This window comes from Schistocerca americana, chromosome 2 (assembly GCF_021461395.2).
Source record: "Schistocerca americana isolate TAMUIC-IGC-003095 chromosome 2, iqSchAmer2.1, whole genome shotgun sequence".
Lineage (NCBI taxonomy): Eukaryota > Metazoa > Arthropoda > Insecta > Orthoptera > Acrididae > Schistocerca > Schistocerca americana.
The window spans coordinates 927622661-927642044 of NC_060120.1; the positions used below are offsets into that span (position 1 = coordinate 927622661).

A 19384-nucleotide genomic window follows, 5' to 3' on the forward strand; every position below is an offset into this window, starting at 1 on the left:
GAGTTTTGTAAGAATGTTGTTAGTGGATGTTGATTCCTAAAGAGAAGATTTTCAGTCTCCAGAGAGATGATAATATGTAAGTGTACATATATTCCAAATTTCTGTAGCAGACTGACATCTGTGATATAGACCGTGGTTGTGTATATTAGTTGTATGGCCCTTCTTTAAAATGGAACTGACCTCTGCATTATTCCACAGTTATATCTCATGGACACTTATCTCAGTATCTCTAGTATCTTTCATTTTGATCTGTGATCTTTATGTGACACTTAAAAGGAGGAACCAAAGTCTGATCTCCCTCAATGAAACAATTTTGGAAAACAGAAAAACAGAATAATCATTTCCGTTTCCACTCTACTATCCTCAGTTTTGCTGCCAGTGTGGCCACTGAGTGAATGGAAAGTTAGATGATCTGTTGACTGATTTAAGAAACGTTCTAATACAACATTTCATACCTCGTAAAGTATCATCAGAGTCCACACCTGAAAATGTTTTACAGCGTAAAATTGCATTTCTAAATTTATATAGCCCATCTGAAACCTTCTGGTGTCTTCAGATCTCTTCCACTTATACAACATTCTTTCATTATTCTTAAACCAAATGTTAAATGTGTATCATGTGATGTCTTATTATATTCTTTGTCTGCAGTCTATATTCTCCTACCATTCTGCCTTCTCTTCCTTTCTTTACTATTTCCAGCACCCCATCAAAATTAAATTTTTGTCTCCATTAATGTACTGAATAATTTCTTGTATCTTATCATATATTTTCTTTAAAATCTCATCATCTATGAAGACAGTAGGTAATCTACTTGTACTACTGGGGTGGCTCATAATTTTGTGTTTATCTGAGCTATGGTGATCCATTCCCTATGTTGTCCATAATAGTTTAACTGCATTCCTATTTAATTATTCATTTTTAGACCTACTTTGGTGTTATCTCTATTTGATTTTGTGTTGACAACCGGTCCAGTTGCTAAATGAACATGGTTCTCCTTTTAAAGCTGGACACAATTGTAAGTCATTTTCTGCCTACATGGTATCACTTCCCTAAATTATTCATAACCTTTTTACTATGTTTAGCTGTTGGTTGGCACAACAGTAACTTTGATTAAAAGTACAGTTTCTCAGTATATAAAATTTTGGAGTCTGTTTACTTGATTAAACAATTTATAAATTAGAATTTATCACAACTATTACATATTGCAATATTAATCCATTTTTGTAGCAAATTATCAAGTGTGCACTACATTTTAACTGTTTTGTCATTTCTTAGGGACTGTTTATTAATTACTTGGCTATCATTTCAAATCCAAAATAAATAAGATCTTCTTGAAGCTGCCCACACATTTCAGGGAAGGTGCATTGCAGTTTACTGATAATCTGTAAGAAAGCTTCATTTAAGTGTAAATGATCATCCAGTTTCAGCCTACTTTACACTACTCCATTAAGCAATGTTTCTGACATCTGCAGGCACCATCACCAATTTTAACATTCAGAATTTTAACATTCAGGCACATTCACAATGAATTACAATTATTGCATGTCCAGATTTTGAATACACATTGATGTTTTTATTAGAAGAGAAGGTATTTTAATTTTGCATGAAATAATGAACTATCCAAATAAACATAGTGCAGTCTCAGTTCTACTGTATATTGTATTAATTGAAATTTTACTGTAACTTGAAACACGTTTCATTGATTTTCCTGATTTTATGCAGTGATAAAAAATAATGTCTAAACAAAGACAAATCTAACTTTTGATTTACCAATGTCTGAGCTTTATCACGCAACAGACTGCAAGCTTCCTCATACAACTGACGTGCACTTGAAACCAGCTCTGTGACTTGAGGTCGTAGATTTGGCTGTAACATAAATAATAATAATAACTGTAACTGTTCTGTCAGTGTTCACACACTATTTTCATAACCAAAATTACAATTATTAGATATTAGTGTGAAACAGAAAACTAGCAGTGGGCAAATAAATGTTTGGTGAAAGTACAGGATTTTGTATGTTAAGCACACAAAACAGTTCTTAAATGCAAAATTAAGTTTTCGATTTCAGGGTTAAATTGTTGCTTATTTGTACTAATACTTTTGAATTAATTGTTAGTTTACAACAATGGGGAACATGGGGGCTCAGTGCAGACTAAACTGCTAAATTTATCTCTAATGTAGATTATTGATGGAGGAGATATTCATAACAACAGTAAAATGTCTAAAGTTTCTTATTGTATATCATAAAAATGACTATCTGTGTTTTTCTTATCATAGTTTTGCACTCTCATTATCCATTAGAGGCAGCATTCTGCAATACAATTGCTAAAGAAAATGACTACTTGCTCACAAATTAGTAACAGTTCATAATTTTGGCAATTTGGATGTATGTTAAAAATAACTGCTACATGTCAACTTAAGAATGAGCTATCCTTGTAATAAATGAGGCAATACACATTTATTCAAGGATACTTGTTTTGTAGTGATATCATGTGGAAAAATAATTAGCATATTAAAGTAAATCCAAACAGTGTCAATGATTATGCTACTTGGATAAAAATTAGGTCTTTGGAAATCATGTACTCATATGTTACTATTAATGTATACTTTTTTCATTGTGTGCATATTAGAAGTTGTAAGATTGATGCTGTGACTGACACAATCTACCCAGTCATGACTGGTGAATGACCAAATACAAGGATAAATTGTGATAGAAATAGCTCAAGTTTACATAAATAAAACGAATTGAGATAAAAGATATGAAACTTACTCCTTCAACAATTTTACCACCAGGATGCACTTTCTCAAGATGTGTAGACGCTTGTACAGCAAGTTGATAGAGCTCTGGTTCTATCATGGGGTGACTGATTGCTACCAGTTTTACATACCTGAAACAGATTTTGTTATCTCTTAGTTTTTTTAAAAAAACACTGTTATTTACAATATAACGTATGGTAAACAAAATTATCATATGGCATTATTGGCAGGGAGTTGTCTGGAGTTGTTTGGCCACCTGGTGAAAGTCTTTCTACCTGATACCACTTCAGCAACTTGTGCATCCCTGTGAAAATATGAGATGAAATGTTTTGGACAATGCAACCATATACTTTCCAAGTGAAGAAAATCTCTAGCCTGGCCTCATCATCTTTGAGGTTAGTTGCACAACTAATTTATGAAAGTCTTCAAAACAAAAATGCACTTCCATTAAGTTTCTGCAAATTTCCCCAACAGCATGACTTCATGATAAATAAAGTAGTTAGGAGAACCTCTTATGGCACACATGAATAAAAAGGACCAAGTGTCTTTGTAAAAGGGGCAAACTACCTAGCTCTTGGTCCTAATAGTCCCTACTTCTGGAAGAGAAGAGAAATATATAAGAGAAGCTTAAAAGGAAGGATAGGATACTCTGACCCTAGGACAAGAGAAACCCTTACTTGTAGTGAGGATGGGAGGAAACAGGTGGGTCTCTCCCATTATGGGGTCTCAATACCTTGTCCTTCCTTTTTAACCTTCTCTAACTTATACCTTTCGCCTCCCCAAAGGATGAGCTATTAGTTCCAAAAGCTAAGCAGTGTGTATGCTGAACTTTTATAAGTATTGGCAGTGCTATACATTTCATCTCATGATGTAAGTAGTAGCCAGCAATTCTGTCATAGCTGATTAGTTTTTTAAATTAAATTTTCCTTCGATTCAACAGAAACCTTGGTCTGCCAGACACACACACACACACACACACACACACACACACACACACACAGAGAGAGATAAACTTTCGGAATTACATAAATCAATTTGTTACAATTAAAGATGTCTTAAAAATAAAACAATATCTCTTCAGACATAGTTTACTTCTATAACACATTTCAGAAAACACAGACTTTGAATAAATGTGCTTGGGCAGAAAAAAAATTTAAGCAATACAAGTTGTTTGGTATCAGTGTTGCTTTACTGAGTTGTGATATAAGTCCTTCATGTGTATATATTACAAGTATTTATATTTGCAACTAAATACTGGATTCTGTATTATCTGGTTGACAACTACAATGCAAGATCATCACAATATATCAGATTAATTACCATAACACAATAGTGTTCAATATTTGAGGGAATGGACTACATCTCAACCACAGCAGGTGCCATGGATAGAAACAGCTGCTAAATTAACAAAGAAAGTCACAAATGTGCTTCAGTAATAGTAGTTAAGAATATAACCGTGTTCACATACATATTCTATTGAAACAGCAGTTGTAACCTGTTAGCTGTTAGACAAAAGTTGCACATCACTGTAAAAACTGCAGCAGATACACGAGAAAAGTCACCTTCCTGTATCTCATTAATCATGAAACCTACTGATAATATCTGTGAAACACATTCAAGCAACAGATAACAAACTGTCATTCACAAAGGTTATTAATGTATTCACACTAAGAATATGGGACCATTTGGGTAAAGTCATTCATCACTCATTCGTTCACACACCATGCTCTGCAAACCTCACAATGAAGGAGAGCTTTCAATGATCTGTAGCAAGTCATGCTATGCACTAATAGGCACAAGCAGTCACTGCAGGCAACTTCTGTATAATATGAACATTAATATTAACCAGATACATTATAGAAGGATTGGTATAAGTGTAATTTTTTTTACTTTGTTTTTGAATATCTGGCGATTTTCAGTTTTCTGCTTGACAACTACTTTTTTGCAATTCTTATGGTACCAACTGTGTCTTTATAAACTGCAATCAGTTCACCACTCTCATCTCCACAGAAGAAATGTTTAAATTAGCTGCCATGAGTCCCTGCTAGAGAGGGCTTGCCAGATATTGTTAGGCGGGACTACACACACCACAAGAGGATGCCATCTTCACATAACCTCACTGCCTGTAACTGTGATTTGTCCACGTGTCTTTTTACGCTGTTGCACTCAGTGCTTCATCTAAAATTATCCCAGATTGTCCACAGATTATCATTAGAATACTCTCCAATCACACCAAGCATCTGGATGACAGTGTAATAAGAAATTTTAAACTATGACTGCTCATGAGTACTGGTACACAGGACTAGTGGAACAGAAAGAGAGACTGCAGGATACAAAATTATGTATGCTTTATATTGAATATATTATAAGTAAAGAAATTAATGTTTTAATCCTCCAGTAGTGTTTGATATGTTCTAGAATGTTCATCCAAGGTGTTTACACCAATTGACACAACAATTCTCAACTCCAGTTAGGGTCATATAGTCTAAATAGAATTTATTTTCTCATCTAGCACTGTGGTTTTGAATTTCACAGTCCATTCTAAATTCACTCTTATTATTAAACACAAATGATGTTAGGGAGTAAATGCATTGGAATGCAAGTGTAGGAATCCCGAGGTGGTTAAAGAGGCTTCTGCAAGGTGTTCAGTTATCAGCTGTGCCTAATACTCTTACTGACAATTGAGAAAAGGGTAGATTACTAATCACTGTAAAGATGACAGTCTGACCAGAGCGGTCAGAGATAGCAGTCATGTGCTCATGAGGTGTGCCTGCTTGTGTGAACGTATGTGTGTTTTCCTGTCCTTTCTTAAGAAGGTTTTGGCCAAAAGGTCAGTGTGTAATTGTCTATTCATTGTGCTTGTCACAACTCAATGTATCATGTTTACGGTGAGCAGCAATCTATCCTTTTCAAACAATGGAAAATCCAGGATATGTTTGCCCCACTCCCAAACTCAATCATGCTGGACTTGTTAAAGATCTTCTTCCCTTCTCCCAACCCCTATACTGGAAACACTTTTTGCCACTAATCCTACCAATCAGACTCCACCAAAGACCAATGTTGAACCCTGCCTGACTTAGTCCATTCCTCCATCCAACTGTGATCTATCCCTACTGCCCCCAATTCACCCCTGTTAACTTCCCAGAATTTCTTAACCTTGAACTTAGCCTCATCATCACTCCCCAAATCACTCAACGTGCAAGCTAACCTTAGATCTGCAGAAAGAACTGCAATCCACCACCTACCAACTGATCCTGACCTTATAATCCTACCTGCTGAGAAAGGCTCCACCACTGTTGTTTTGAACTACAAGGGTTACCTGGCAACTGCCAGATTCGTCCCCTTTCTAGAAATCCAGCAGGATCTTGAGTCTCTCCTCAAATCCTTAGGCCCATCCCAGAACCTATCCCCAGAGTCTCTCCTACCTACTCACTCCTACCACTCCCCACATTCCTACCTACTACATGCTTCCTAAAGTCCATAAACCAATCCACCCAGCTCACCCAATTGAAACAGTTACTGTCCCTCACTGAGAGAATCTCTGCTCTTGCAGACCAACACCTTCAACCTACTACCCACAACCTGTCTTGCTATATAAAAGATACCAACCATTTTCTTCATCAAATCTCCACAATTTTTGTTCCTTTCCCACACAGTGTCCTGCTTGTTGCTATTGATGCCACCTCCCTTTATACTAACATCCCTAATGCTCATGGCCTTGGCGCTATTGAACACTATGTTTCCCAAAGCCCACTGGATTCCAAACCTACAACCTCCTTCCTGGTCACCATCACCAACTACATCCTCACCCACAACTACTTCTCCTTTGAAGGCATCACCTACAACCAAATCCAGTGTACAGCAATGGGCATTCACATGGCATCATCCTACGCCACTCTACTCATGGGCCATCTAGCAGAACCCTTCCTAACCACCCTGAATCCCAAACCCTCCACCTCATTCAGATGCATTGATGACATCTTCATGATCTGAACTGAGGGTGAGGGCACCTTATCCACATTCCTCCAGAACTTCAACACCTACTCCCTCAATCAATTCACCCAGTCCTCCTAAACTGAACAAACCACCTTCCACAATGTTGATCCCCAACACAAAGATAGCTCCATCAGTACCTCCATCCACATCAAACCTCCAACCACCAGAAACACCTCCACTTTTGACCACTGCCACCCATTCCATACCAAGAAGTCCCTTCCATACAGCCTAGCCAACCATGGACATCGCTTCTTTAGTGACAAGCAGTCCATCTCAAAATACACCAAGGGTCTTACTGAGTACTTCACTGACTGTAATTACCCTCCAACCTTGGACAGGAATAGATCTGCTGTGGCTTATCTCTCCTGCCTTATCTCTCTAGTCATGAAGCACTTCCTAAAGTCCCACCATCTGGCACTGGAGCAACTGAATCACATTCTCCACCAGGGTTTTGAATAACTCTCGTTGTGCCCTGAAATGAGGTATGTCCTACCCACTATTCTTCCCACCTTTCCCATACAGTGGTATTCTGCCACCCACCAAACCTACACTACATCCTCATGCATCCCTCCTCAACCCCTACTCCCAACCCCTTGCCTGATCACTCATATCCTTGTAATAGACCTAGCTGTAAGATCTGTCCCATACATCCTCTCACCACCACTCACTCCAGTCTAGTCATAAGCATCACCTATCACATCAAAGACAGGGCTACCTGTGAAAACAGTCACGTGATCTATAAGCTAAGCTGCAACCAATGCTCTGCATTCCTCGTGGGCATGACAACCAACAAGCTGTCTGTCCACATGAATGGGCACTGACAAATTGTAGGCAAAAAACAGCTGGACCACCCAGCTGCTGAGTATTCTGCCCAAAACAACATTTTTCAGTTCAAGGACTGCTTCACAGCCTGTGCCATCTGGATCCTTTCTACCAACACCAGGTTTTCTGTACTGCACAGGTGGGAAATCTTCCTGCAACACATCCAATGTTCCCATAACCCTCCTAGCCTCAACCTTAGTTAATCACTGCCCTTCATTCACCTATCCCCTTCCCTGTTCCCAGTCCAGCAATACACAGCTTTCTATTCTGTCAACATATTCATAGTGTTTTTACTCCCCCACCTCGCCCTCCAACTAACCACCCAACTGCATCTAGTTGCCTTACCCTCTCCCCATCTCATTTTCATCCCTGTATGCTCCCACAAGCAGCATTTTACATCCCCCACCCCTACCCTCCTACACCTCCCCCTTCGTGTCCCAGCCTCCTAACCTCTACCACCCAGACTGCTTCTCCTATCATGCACTGTTGCTTGCAGCCTGACCACATCAACCAGAGATGGTGATCATGTGTGTATGAGTCGCATTTGCATAAATGTGTGTAATTCAGAAGAATGTGTGTAATTCAGAAGAAGACCTGTCTGTGACTCAACATCTTCACAATGGTGAAACACTGTAGCCTTTCCATAATCTGTCCTTTTCATAATTGTTGATACTCAAACCTGAACTGAATGTTTCATTCTGGAGTGGAGTGTATGCTGTTTGGAAACTTCTTGGCTGATTGTAAGTGTGAGCCCCCCACCAGGACTCAAAGCCAAAACTTTGGCATTCATGGTAATGCTCTTACCAACAGGACAAGCAAAGTATAGCCCATCCTCACACTGTCACTTCTGCTAGTAACTCTCTCAAACTTTCCTAATATTACAGAAGATCTTCTGCATATGTTGTTGGACTAGCAGTCTTGGAAGTCACAGTCTGAGGGTTGTTTCCAGAATGAATGTCTCACTGCTGCAGAGTGTGGCTTTTTTGCAACCTTTTTGAGGGATTAAAGCAGCATTCCAAACAATTATACAGACATATTTGAAAGATACAATTTTTTGACAAAAATGATTTCTCAAACAACAGCAAAAGATAGTGCATCTACAAAGAGAGTAGTAGAAAAGAAAATCTCAAATGGAACGAAACTGATTGGAGTATGAAGAAGACAAAATGGAATGTTATATTGGGTAGGCCTCACTTCTCAGCAGTTAAGATGGCAGATGGTATAATAACTAACAGACAGGAAATTGAACAAGCATACGAAGGTATCTTTAAATATCTGTAAAGTTCAAGTGATGAATCAGAAACATAGACAATGAGGAATGAAACTAATAACATGCTGGGAGTAACGGTAGATGAGACCTGTGAAAGCTTTCAAGTAATGAAGAAAGGAAATGCACCTGGAGATTAGTTCTCAATAGAAATAGTTAAAGTGGGAAGAAAAATAATATTAAAGTAACTTCCAAAATTTTTCACAAAAATCTCCACAAAGGAAGACAGTTTTTTAAGAACTGGAACAACTTTGTACTTATGACACACCATAAGAAAGGAGATAGAAAAGACATACTCCACATCACCAAAACTATTCTCAGCAGTTCTAGAAGAAGTTCCCAGATCCATGAACAAAAACAAAGAAGGAATATATGTCAATGGAAGAAACATGAACCACCTTAGTTTACTGATGACGCTGTGCTGTTTACCTCTAGTGCAAGTTAACTTCATCAACAAATACAAAAACTCAACAAAGAACATTTGTAAGTAGCCTTGAAGATCAATTACAAAAGATTAAAATAATAAGTAACTAGCGTGTCAATAAGAAAGTAGTGTAAATTAATAAGGAATCCACAGAATCACTCTATAAGTTTTTGTTCTTAATGAAGTTAAAGACAGTGATTGAATGTATAGCAAAAGAAATAAAAAGTAAAGTAAAAATGGTATGGAGTGGTTTAGATAAACTAAAGAGGCTTTTCAAAACCAGACCTCCAATGTGTCTAAAGAGAAAAGTTTACAGTCACTTTTGACTTACTACAGTGAGCCACGAACTTGTAAATTGAAAAACATTCAAAAACTGAGTGTTGCTCAGTAAGAAATGGAGGGATGCATATTAGGAATTACTAGAAGAGACAAAATAAAAATAAATGAAATATGATTTAGAAAATAGATTGGAGTGGAACACCCAATGTAACTGGATGGGTGGCTCACTTAGCCAAGTTAACGGACGGCAGATGAACCAAGGAAGTTCTTTGTTGGATTTGAAGAGATAAGCAGACAATGAGATAATGACCTAAATGGAAAGTGGGTAGACGTCATTAGGAAACATTCAGGAGCAACATGGATGTATGGAGAAGTCACAGGAAGTCTTAATCCAGTAGTGTATGAGAACTATCAGATGGTAATGATGTTGTGATTATACAAGTGTTTTGTGTCTCATAAAGAAGGCACTAATCTGAAACAGGATAACCCTATCTTACTACAGGTAGGGATTAATGATTGTGGTAAAAAATTTACATTTCTTCCTCACCACTCTTTCTATGTACTGGTTGACCACACCTCTAAAAATGTGATGTAAAACATGGTCTTCATGGGCTATTGATAGAAGCCCATTTACACAATGATTTAAAGTGCTGGGCTGGAGGCAGATTAGGGCCACACGCCAGGTTACTATGACAAGCATAGTGCATGTCAACAATCAAACAACACACCACACGATGACCGAGAAGCTAGCACAGGCAGCCTGATTGGCAACAACAGTCACCTTGTCTGGTTTGCGTACACAGTGTGACACCAGCGGTGTCTATTGGTAATTGTATCTTTATACAGACATCCACGGGCCTCTGAACCCTCAATTCAAATGTATCTCTGTCATGTAACTACTCTCTGTATATTTGTGTTCTTGTTGTCACTCTGTGACCCAATAAACTTTGTTATTTTAAGACTGTGTGTTTCCTTATGTTCCTCGTTACAACACAAGTGGTGACAAGTGGGTGTAGAATTTTTGCGTGTTCTGGATCCTGTGGGCTTATTACCATTTGGTTCTATCACAGAGGCTCTCCTTCAGCCAGTCACCCAACAACAGTAAGATACTGTAGCCATGTTGGACTGGTGATTGGCTACATTGACTCAGGCTCTGGCACCAGTTGCTCAGCCACCAGTTCTCACCCACCACCCTCCAATCATTTGGCAGAAGACTGGGATCATTACGAGAACCAGCTGTGCAAACATCTTGTGCCATTTGGGTGGTTGATAAGAAGGTCTGTAAGACTTTTTTTCTTATCCTGGATCTCCCCTTGCATTTATCACTTACTGTGTCACCTACCACTTCAGCAGGAGCCAGTGTCACTTTCCTTTGATGATATGTGTGTTTGCTGTCCTCTCATCAGCCAAAAGCATATGCATGTAGCCACTGTGCAGAATCAATTCTATCAATGTCACAAACTGTCACAGGAATTCTTCCATGCTTGGGTGGCCAATCTTCACAGCCTCAGTTGTAAACATCTTTTGTCATGGCCCGGCCTCGGGAGATGTATGCGGGCACCATGGTCTGAGATGCAATCATTCTTTTGGCCACTGACAAGGAAGTGCACCACCATGCTCTGCTGTTTGAGGACCCTAAGTTGGAAGAGGTTTCGAATACTGCACAGTCATTTGAGGTTTTCCACACCATGGGCAAACAGTGGGAGGCCATTGTTGACAGCATAGAAACCTGTTATGAGCAGCCTAGCACGCTAGAGAAGGGGGACAAAGCTGCAGTACAAACACACTTGCCCTGCTGCAATGGGCAAACATATCAGCAACAGCAGGAACAGTGAACTCCACTTACTTTGTGTCCCCCATTTTGTACAGCATGAGTGGGTGGCCTCCCTCAGGTGGTGGGCCACTTGCCATAGATAATGCAGGAAGGCCACAAACAGCAGTAGGTCAATCTATAACCCCTCAAGAGTTGTTGCAAGAATCAGTGGACATAGATATTCATACCTGTTTCATTGTCATGTTCACCATTGTCGGAAGGCAGAACAAACTTTTCATTGAAGTCCAGGTGATAAATCAACCACTGTGGCTACAGGTCAAAATAGGAGCTGCTGTGTCCCTACTCAACTCACAGACATTTGCCAGGGTCAGGTCCCAACTGTTGGCCTGCGTGGAGCATTGATTGGTAATCTATAACAAACACCAGATTCCTATTCTCAGCTATTTCACACTCAACACTGTTTACAAATTCGTTGTCTGTTCTGCCACATACTTGGTGGTAAATGATGTCAGTACTGAAAATTTATTTGGGTTGGACACCTTTGCTACTCTTACATGAGATGTATTCACAGTTATGAATACTGACAACCATAAATTGTACAATGGAATAATGACAATGCAAATTTGTGTTGGACCAGGACTCGGACCTGGATTGCCTACTTATCATGAGCAGTTACAGTCTGGCACACACTTTTATTGTTGTCATTCCATTATACAGCTGATGGTTTGCCATATTCGCAACTGCAAATACATTTCATGTATTTCATAATGGCTACTGTCACATGCATGCATGCATGTCTAAAGGAACTTTGCATAGTAATTTGGAATAACACTAGCACTGCAATACTGTATTTGCTACTTTTGGTTTTTCTATCATGGATGTGGTGCTTCTGGTGCCAGTGCCTTACCACAATTTGGATTACATGTGTTCTGAGTTTTCAGATCTGTTTGTCTCAGGGTTAAGTTGTATAAACAATTTCAAGGCACATGTCATCCTTAAACTCTCAGCTTGCCCCCATTTTTTTCAGGATGGGCCAGTGCCAATAGCTTTGTATGACAAGGTTAATGTAGAGCTAGATTGCTTAATGTTGTTGGGAGTGATTAAATTGATTTCCTTCAGTGACTGGATTACGCCCTTAGTGACTGTAAAGAAGCCGTTTGGTCAGCTTCAGCTCTGTGGAGATTTCTAGGTAACTATCAATACACAGGCTGTCATGGACACTTACCCCTACTTCGCCCAGAGGAGTTGCTCTCTAAGTTGGCCAGGGACCACACTTTTTTCAAAATTCGACTTTGCTGAATCCCATTGATTCTGTTGGTCGAGGCATTCCAACAGTTACTTGTGGTCAATATGCCTTTTGGCCTCTATCAGCATCAGTGGCTAATGTTTGCGGTTGCTAGTGTACCACCCATTTTTCCATGTTTTCTAGGACAGGTCACATCAGTTGCTCCCAAGCTTATCAACTATCTTGATGATAGATGATATCATCATGACAGGTGCTGCCATGGAGGGTCACCTACGTAATCTCTGTTCCGTATGTACTGTTCTGCAGTCTGCGGGCCGCAAGTGTGACCCCCTAAAGTCTCAATTTTTACAGCCTTCCATTGTTTATTTGGATCATAAAATTTCCAAGCAGGGTATATGCCCCCATGTCAAACACCTGGTTGTGGCAATGGATGCATCAGAGTATGGGGTGGGGGCAGTTCTGGTCCAACGTCATTCTGATGGTTCTGAACAGCTGACTGCCTTTGTGCTCAAAGACTCAAATTGGCTCCACAGCATATTCTCAGGTGGAGAAAGAAATCCTTTCTATCATCTATGCCGTAAAAAGAACAATATGTTTTTGTATGGTTCCAAATTTCATATAATAACCAATCATAAACCTTTGGTTTTTCTGTGTAGCCCATCGGTATCCTTACCAGACGTTGTCTTCAGTATTGGGCCCTGTTTTTGTCCAGATGCAGTTATGAGATCTTTTTTCATCCTACATCACAATATGTGAATACAGGTGCACTATCCTGAATCCCCATGGGCCTGGACCCCTCTTTTGATCAAGTGGAACTGCTTTGTTTTCATTTGGATGCAGAGGCAGTACACAGAGTGGATGGTTTTCCCATCACTGGTTCCCATATTGCCTCTGCTGTGAAAACTGATCTAGTGCTCAGGTATGTCATTTCCATGATACAACAGGAGTAACCCATTCAGCTAAGAGTTTCATAGTCAGACTGGCTTCAGAACTATTATGCACTTGGAATCATCTGTCTCTCTTGGATGCTGTTATTCTCCTGTCAACTAAAGAGTTTACTCCCTGCATCATGGTTCTGTGACTCTGCAGTGGGAGGTTCTCCATTTATTGGATCTGGATCACTCTCTCACACCAAAATGTTGGTGTGCTGCCATGTGTTTTGGCTGGGCATCAACTGGGAGATGGAGCACTTTGCCATAGCCTTCCACAAGTGTTCAAGAGAGTAGGTACACTGCACACAGTTTTTCTGCCATGGCCGCCTCCTACGCAGCATTGGGAAAGGGTCCATATTGATTTTGCTGGTCCTTTCTTTGATACTTTCTGGTTGTTGGTAGCTGATGTTTTTTCTCATTTTCCTTATGTTATTCACTGCCTGTTTGTGACTTTCAAGGCCCTGTCTGAAATAGTCTGCACTGAAGGCTCGCCTTGCACCTTGGTTTTGGACATGGGTCCTCAGTTCGTGGCATAACCTTTTACAGATTTCAGTGACCACAATGGCATTTGCCCTGTAACACCACCAGCTTTCCAGCCACACGCAAGAGAGAGGGAATGCCTTATCTGAACATTTAAAACACAGCTGCACAAATATGTGGAAAAGTTTCCTGCTGAAGAGGCTCTTATGTTTTCCTTAAGCTCAAACAGAATGATGCCAATTGGGACCAAGAGTACTGATGAGCTCCTGTATGGCCATCAGCTGTGCACACTGCTTATCCTCTTGTTGCTGACTGGATGTCCCCAGCAGTGCAGGTTTCATCGATGTTTGCACCTGGCACATCTGTCTGGGCCAGAAGTTTTGGACTGGATTCCAGCTATCATCCACAGCTCGTGTGGCCACCATGTATTCATGGTCTTCATGGTTTGGATCATGGCATGCAACCAAAACCAGCTGTGTCACAGGAAGGGCACCAGGCCAGAGCTGGCGACCTGCTGCCACTGCCATCAGCTCCTTGTCCTGTGCAGGCCCTGACTGCTCTGAGGGTAGGACAGACATTGTTGTGCCCATCTGCCCAAGTGGTTGGGACTATATCAACAGTAACAGCAGTTCAGTTTCCTATGGCTGGTGTTGGCCCCTCCCTTGGCACTTTGCCAGTGACGCTGGCAGCAGGGAGGTACACTGGTGCCTAATCTCCAGTGTCTTTCCTCACCAGTCAGTAGTCATCACTCCCTGAGCTGGCACCCTCTACTGTGGACCCTCCCATCACTGGTCCTGTCTACTGGGTGCCCCAGATGGCAGGGGTGCCCTTGTCCTACTCTCTTTAGTCCATAGGCTCCAGTTCCAGCATATTAGAAACCTTTGACTGCTGTCACAGACATGATGGATGTCTGAACAGCCACAGCATTGTGGATAATGGCACCTGGTCTTTTCCCAGAAATGGAGAAGGAGTGTAGTAACCTGCTAGTTGCTATACCTGCCATAGCAGTAGATCACGTTACTATGACAAGCACAGTGTGCGTCAACAATCAAACAATGTGCTGGAGAACGACTGAGGCAGCCGGAAGGAATGGTCCAACTGCTGACAGCAGTCACCTGTTCCAGTGCAGTGCAATACCAGCAGTGTCTGCTGGAAATTGCCACTTTATGAGTGGGTCTCCTGAGCCCTCAGTTCAAATGTATCTCACTCATGTAGCTACTCTCCATATATTAATGTTCTTGTTGTCACTCTGAGACCCAATAAATTTTGTTATTTTATAACTGTGTGTTTCTTTTGTGGTACTAGTTAGAATAACTTATACAATGGAAATACAATAAAAATGAGTTTATAAACAATGTTAAAAACTATAAAAATTTAAGGAAAAGAAATGCCTAACAATATTGTCATTCAGTAACACACAAACAAATCTAAGGCGGGTTGGGCAGTTGTTAAACCAGAACTTTGAAGTAAAGCTCAGAACCAATTTAAAAAACTGAAATCCAAGGTATTTTAATTGTAAACCTTGCTCAAATGCCAGAATATTTCAATAATTTTTTTATAACTGCAGCAAAATATGACAGCAATGTAAATCATTATCTAGAAAATGAACATTGATTTCTTTTAAAATCAAGCTGTGACAGTGTTTCGGTAATTCTAGTGACAGGTGAAAAGGTAGAAAAAATAATATTACACAGAAAAAATTAAAACTTTTTGGTACGTTACACCCACTAATGTTCTTAAAGCATCTTGCAGTATAATAGCACGCCCATTATCAATGATTGTAAATCAGCCATTTGGAGAGGGATACTTTCCAGATATGCCGAGGTCTAAACCTTTAAAAAAAGGCTTCTAAGAAGGCACAGGAAATTACCATCCCATCTTTCTGCTTCCAGTGTTTTCTAAAATCTTTTCAAAGCTTGTTGGAAGACAAGTTAGGAATTTCATTAGAATATTTAATATCATCTCTGTAAATCAACTTGGTTTCCAAAAAGGCAAAAGCTAAATTTGTGCTATTAAGATTTTCTGAAAAGAATCAGTTCACATATATACAAGTCTCACAAAACCATGGGAATTTCTGTGACGTATCAAAAGTCTTCATCAGTGTAAAGCACTGTCTACTTCTATAAAATATGTAATTGAGGATTGCCTTTTAAAATTGTTTAAGTCACATCTAACAGAGAGAAGCCAAAGGTTTATCATTACATCAGGCAACAGAGGAGAAGGAGATTAGTGTTTAATGCTCTGTCGACAACGAGGTCATTAGAGAAGGAGCAGAAGCTTGGATTAGGGAAGGATGGAGAAGGAAAGTGGACATGCCCCATTGCAAAGGAACCATCTCAGCATTTGCCTTAAGCGATTTAGGGAAATCACAGGAAACCTGAATCAAGAGGGCCGGACATGGGTCTGAACTATCGTTCTTCCAAATCTAGCTCCACAAGGCTTTATATTAAGGCCAATATATTCCTTTGTTATTTAAATTGCGGTATCAACAGCATCTTCACTAAGCACACCCAGCATGCCACACGCAGCCACATGGAAGATGGCACATTTAGACCTGCTGCCAACATACTGCTGGCTATTTTGCTCTTTCATCGGTCACTGTCTGCTATGGGGGACACCATGCAAACATGCCACCAGAGGACATTCAATTCACATGAGCTCACTTCCTGAAACTCTGACATGCTAGTGCATCTTTTTAAGCAACCTCATTCTGAGCTTCGCTCCACATTCAGTGTATCTTCAGAGTTGTATTAATCTTAGTGCAGTAGACTGCAGTGAGAAAATATAACAACACAGGACAATGCTACGAAGCATTACTATTAGTCAGTGACTATCAGATTTTATTAGAATTCAATTCTACTTGTTTATATCAAGACCATTACACTCCTCGTACACACTCAGCACAGCAGAAAAACTCGCAACTCAAGGTTACAAATATCTTAAATATAAAAAGCACATATCATAAATAAACTTTTTAGTGTGATACCTTTCTGCACATGTCTGAGTACCTTTCTTGGCTTTATCAATTACTGGCACATCATAAATGACCTACCTCTCAACATAAATTCCCATGCACTACTATTTGCAGAGGATACATCAGTACTGATTGAAAACAATAACACAGACAAGCTTGCTATATGAGTCCAAGAAAAGTTAAGATACCTGGTCTCACTCAAATTGATTAAAATTAAATATTTCAAAAACCTAACTGATGCAGTTTAAAACAAAACAATCAAAACTCATAATTTAAGTATATCAGTTATATTTATATAATCCACAAAAATCAAGAACTAAATGAAGTCGATTAAATAAAAGTCTTGCAAATGTGACACAGTGAAAACCTGTCATGATAATCCACTATTGGATGTTTGAGAAATAAATTAAACAGGCTGGCATTTGCTACAAAAATCTTAGCAAAAAAAAAGCATGCAAGAACAATAGTATATAATAGTTACGTCATATCTGTGGTGAAGAGCAGAATTATGTTTTGGTGGAACACAGGAAACATGATGGAGTTAGACTAGGTTACAAATGGGACAACCTACAAATAGACTGACTAGTGTTTGCACACGACCTTCCCTTCCCCACCCCCCCCCCTCCCCCCACAGACTCAATGGAAATAGCCACTAGACAGACACAATTGCTGAATGAACAAGGTGAAAAAGCAGGCTTACAAATCCCCTTTGAGGAAACCAAGAACTAACAAGATGAAGTACCTAGAAGAAGTAACTGAACAAGACATTTTGGAGAAAGAATTCATCAGAGCAAGAGTTAATAAGATGAAAGGGATGAGTTAAAGAGCAATCATGGTACAGAAGACATCATAACTGTGAGCTTTATACACAAAGTGAAAAAGTAGCGGACATATTAGGAAAAGAAGACTAGCTTTCTATGGCAACATCCATACGACTACTCACAACAAATGACAAAAAGATTGTTCACTTTTTCAGTGAATTAAAAATGGATAACACATTGGGCAAAGAAGGTGGAAGGGATAAACTCCGAATTACTCCACAAGATACTGAGGAATGACTGCCACTCAGAAGGAAACTGCAAAATTCTAAAGGCTTCAATGAAGAACCCAGGAAGAAGATGGGAGCAACTTGGACAGAACAAAGAATATAGAAACAATGAGGAATGACGAGAGAATCTGGAACAAAAGAAAGGAGAAACACGTAAAAAATAACCATAGCCCACTGTGTCTCACATTTAAAAGAAGAACTATGTGTGAAGAAAGGCCAAAGGCCTAAGACTGGAATTCTGTCGTAGCTGCTGGTGGTAGTGGTCATGTGTGCATGAGGTGTGCTTGCTTGTGTGAATGTGTGTGTCTTTTCTTTGCTGAAGAAGGCTTTGGCTGAAAGCTATAATGTGTAACAGTTTTTTCATTGTGCTTGTCTGCAAATCAATGGATCATCTTTATGGTGAGTAGCAATCAATCCTTTACCTAATATATTTAATGGTCAGTTCAAATGGTTCAAATGGCTCTGAGCACTATGGGACTTAACTTCTGTGGTCATCAGTCCCCTTCAACTTGGAACTACTTAAACCTAATTAACCTAAGGACATCACACACATCCATGCCCTAGGCAGGATTCGAACCTGCGACCGAATGGTCAGTCCTTTTCGTAATACACACATCAAAAACAGTTTTGCATCACCTCAGTTCTGAGAGTTCCAGAACTTGTACAGAAAATTGGAATAGAGATCAACATAAACATCATTTCTGCCCTTTTTATTGCTCATGAAAACCACACATTGTACGTTGTACCACCATATAGTGAGACCTTCTGAGGTGGTGGTCCAGATTGCTGTACACACCAGTACCTCTAAATACCCAGTAGCACGTCCTCTTGCATTGATGCATGCCGGTATTTGTCAGGCCATATTATACACAAGTTCATCAAGGCACTGTTGGTCCAGACTGTCCCACTCCTCAATGGCAATTCGGCATAGATCCCTCAGAGTGGTTGGTGGGTCATGTCGCCCATAAAAAGCTCTTTTCAATCCATCCCAGGAATGTTCGATAGGGTTCATGTCTGGAGAACATGCTGGCCACTCCAGTTGAGCGATGTATTTATCCTGAAGGAAGTCATTCACGAGACGTGCATGATGGGGATGCGAATTGTTGTCCATGAAGATGAATGCCTCACCAATAAGCTGCTGATACGGTTGCACTATCGGTCGAAGGATGGCATTAAACACATACAGCCGTTACAGTGCCTTCCATGACCACCAGCAGTGTACATCGCCCCACATAATGCCACCCCAAAACATCAGGGAAACTCCACCTTGCTGCATTCACTGCAAAGTGTGTCTAAGGCATTCAGCCTGACAGTGTTGCCACCAACCCCATCTCCAACGATAGTTTGATTGAAGGCATATGTGACACTTATCGGTGAAGAGAACA

The 19384-nt window shown here is 39.9% G+C and overlaps 1 protein-coding gene across 1 annotated transcript in view; it reads right to left on the reverse strand.

Annotated features, from left to right (window-relative positions):
- LOC124594870 (diacylglycerol kinase eta) overlaps nucleotides 1-19384 on the reverse strand; it is a 563158-nt gene that overhangs the window by 34435 nt on the left and 509339 nt on the right. The window contains exons 22-23 of the mRNA XM_047133339.1: nucleotides 2771-2888; nucleotides 1771-1866 (exon numbers count right to left, since the gene is read on the reverse strand). Of these exons, the coding sequence (XP_046989295.1) occupies nucleotides 1771-1866; nucleotides 2771-2888 (214 nt within the window). The remainder of the gene's footprint in view (nucleotides 1-1770; nucleotides 1867-2770; nucleotides 2889-19384) is intronic.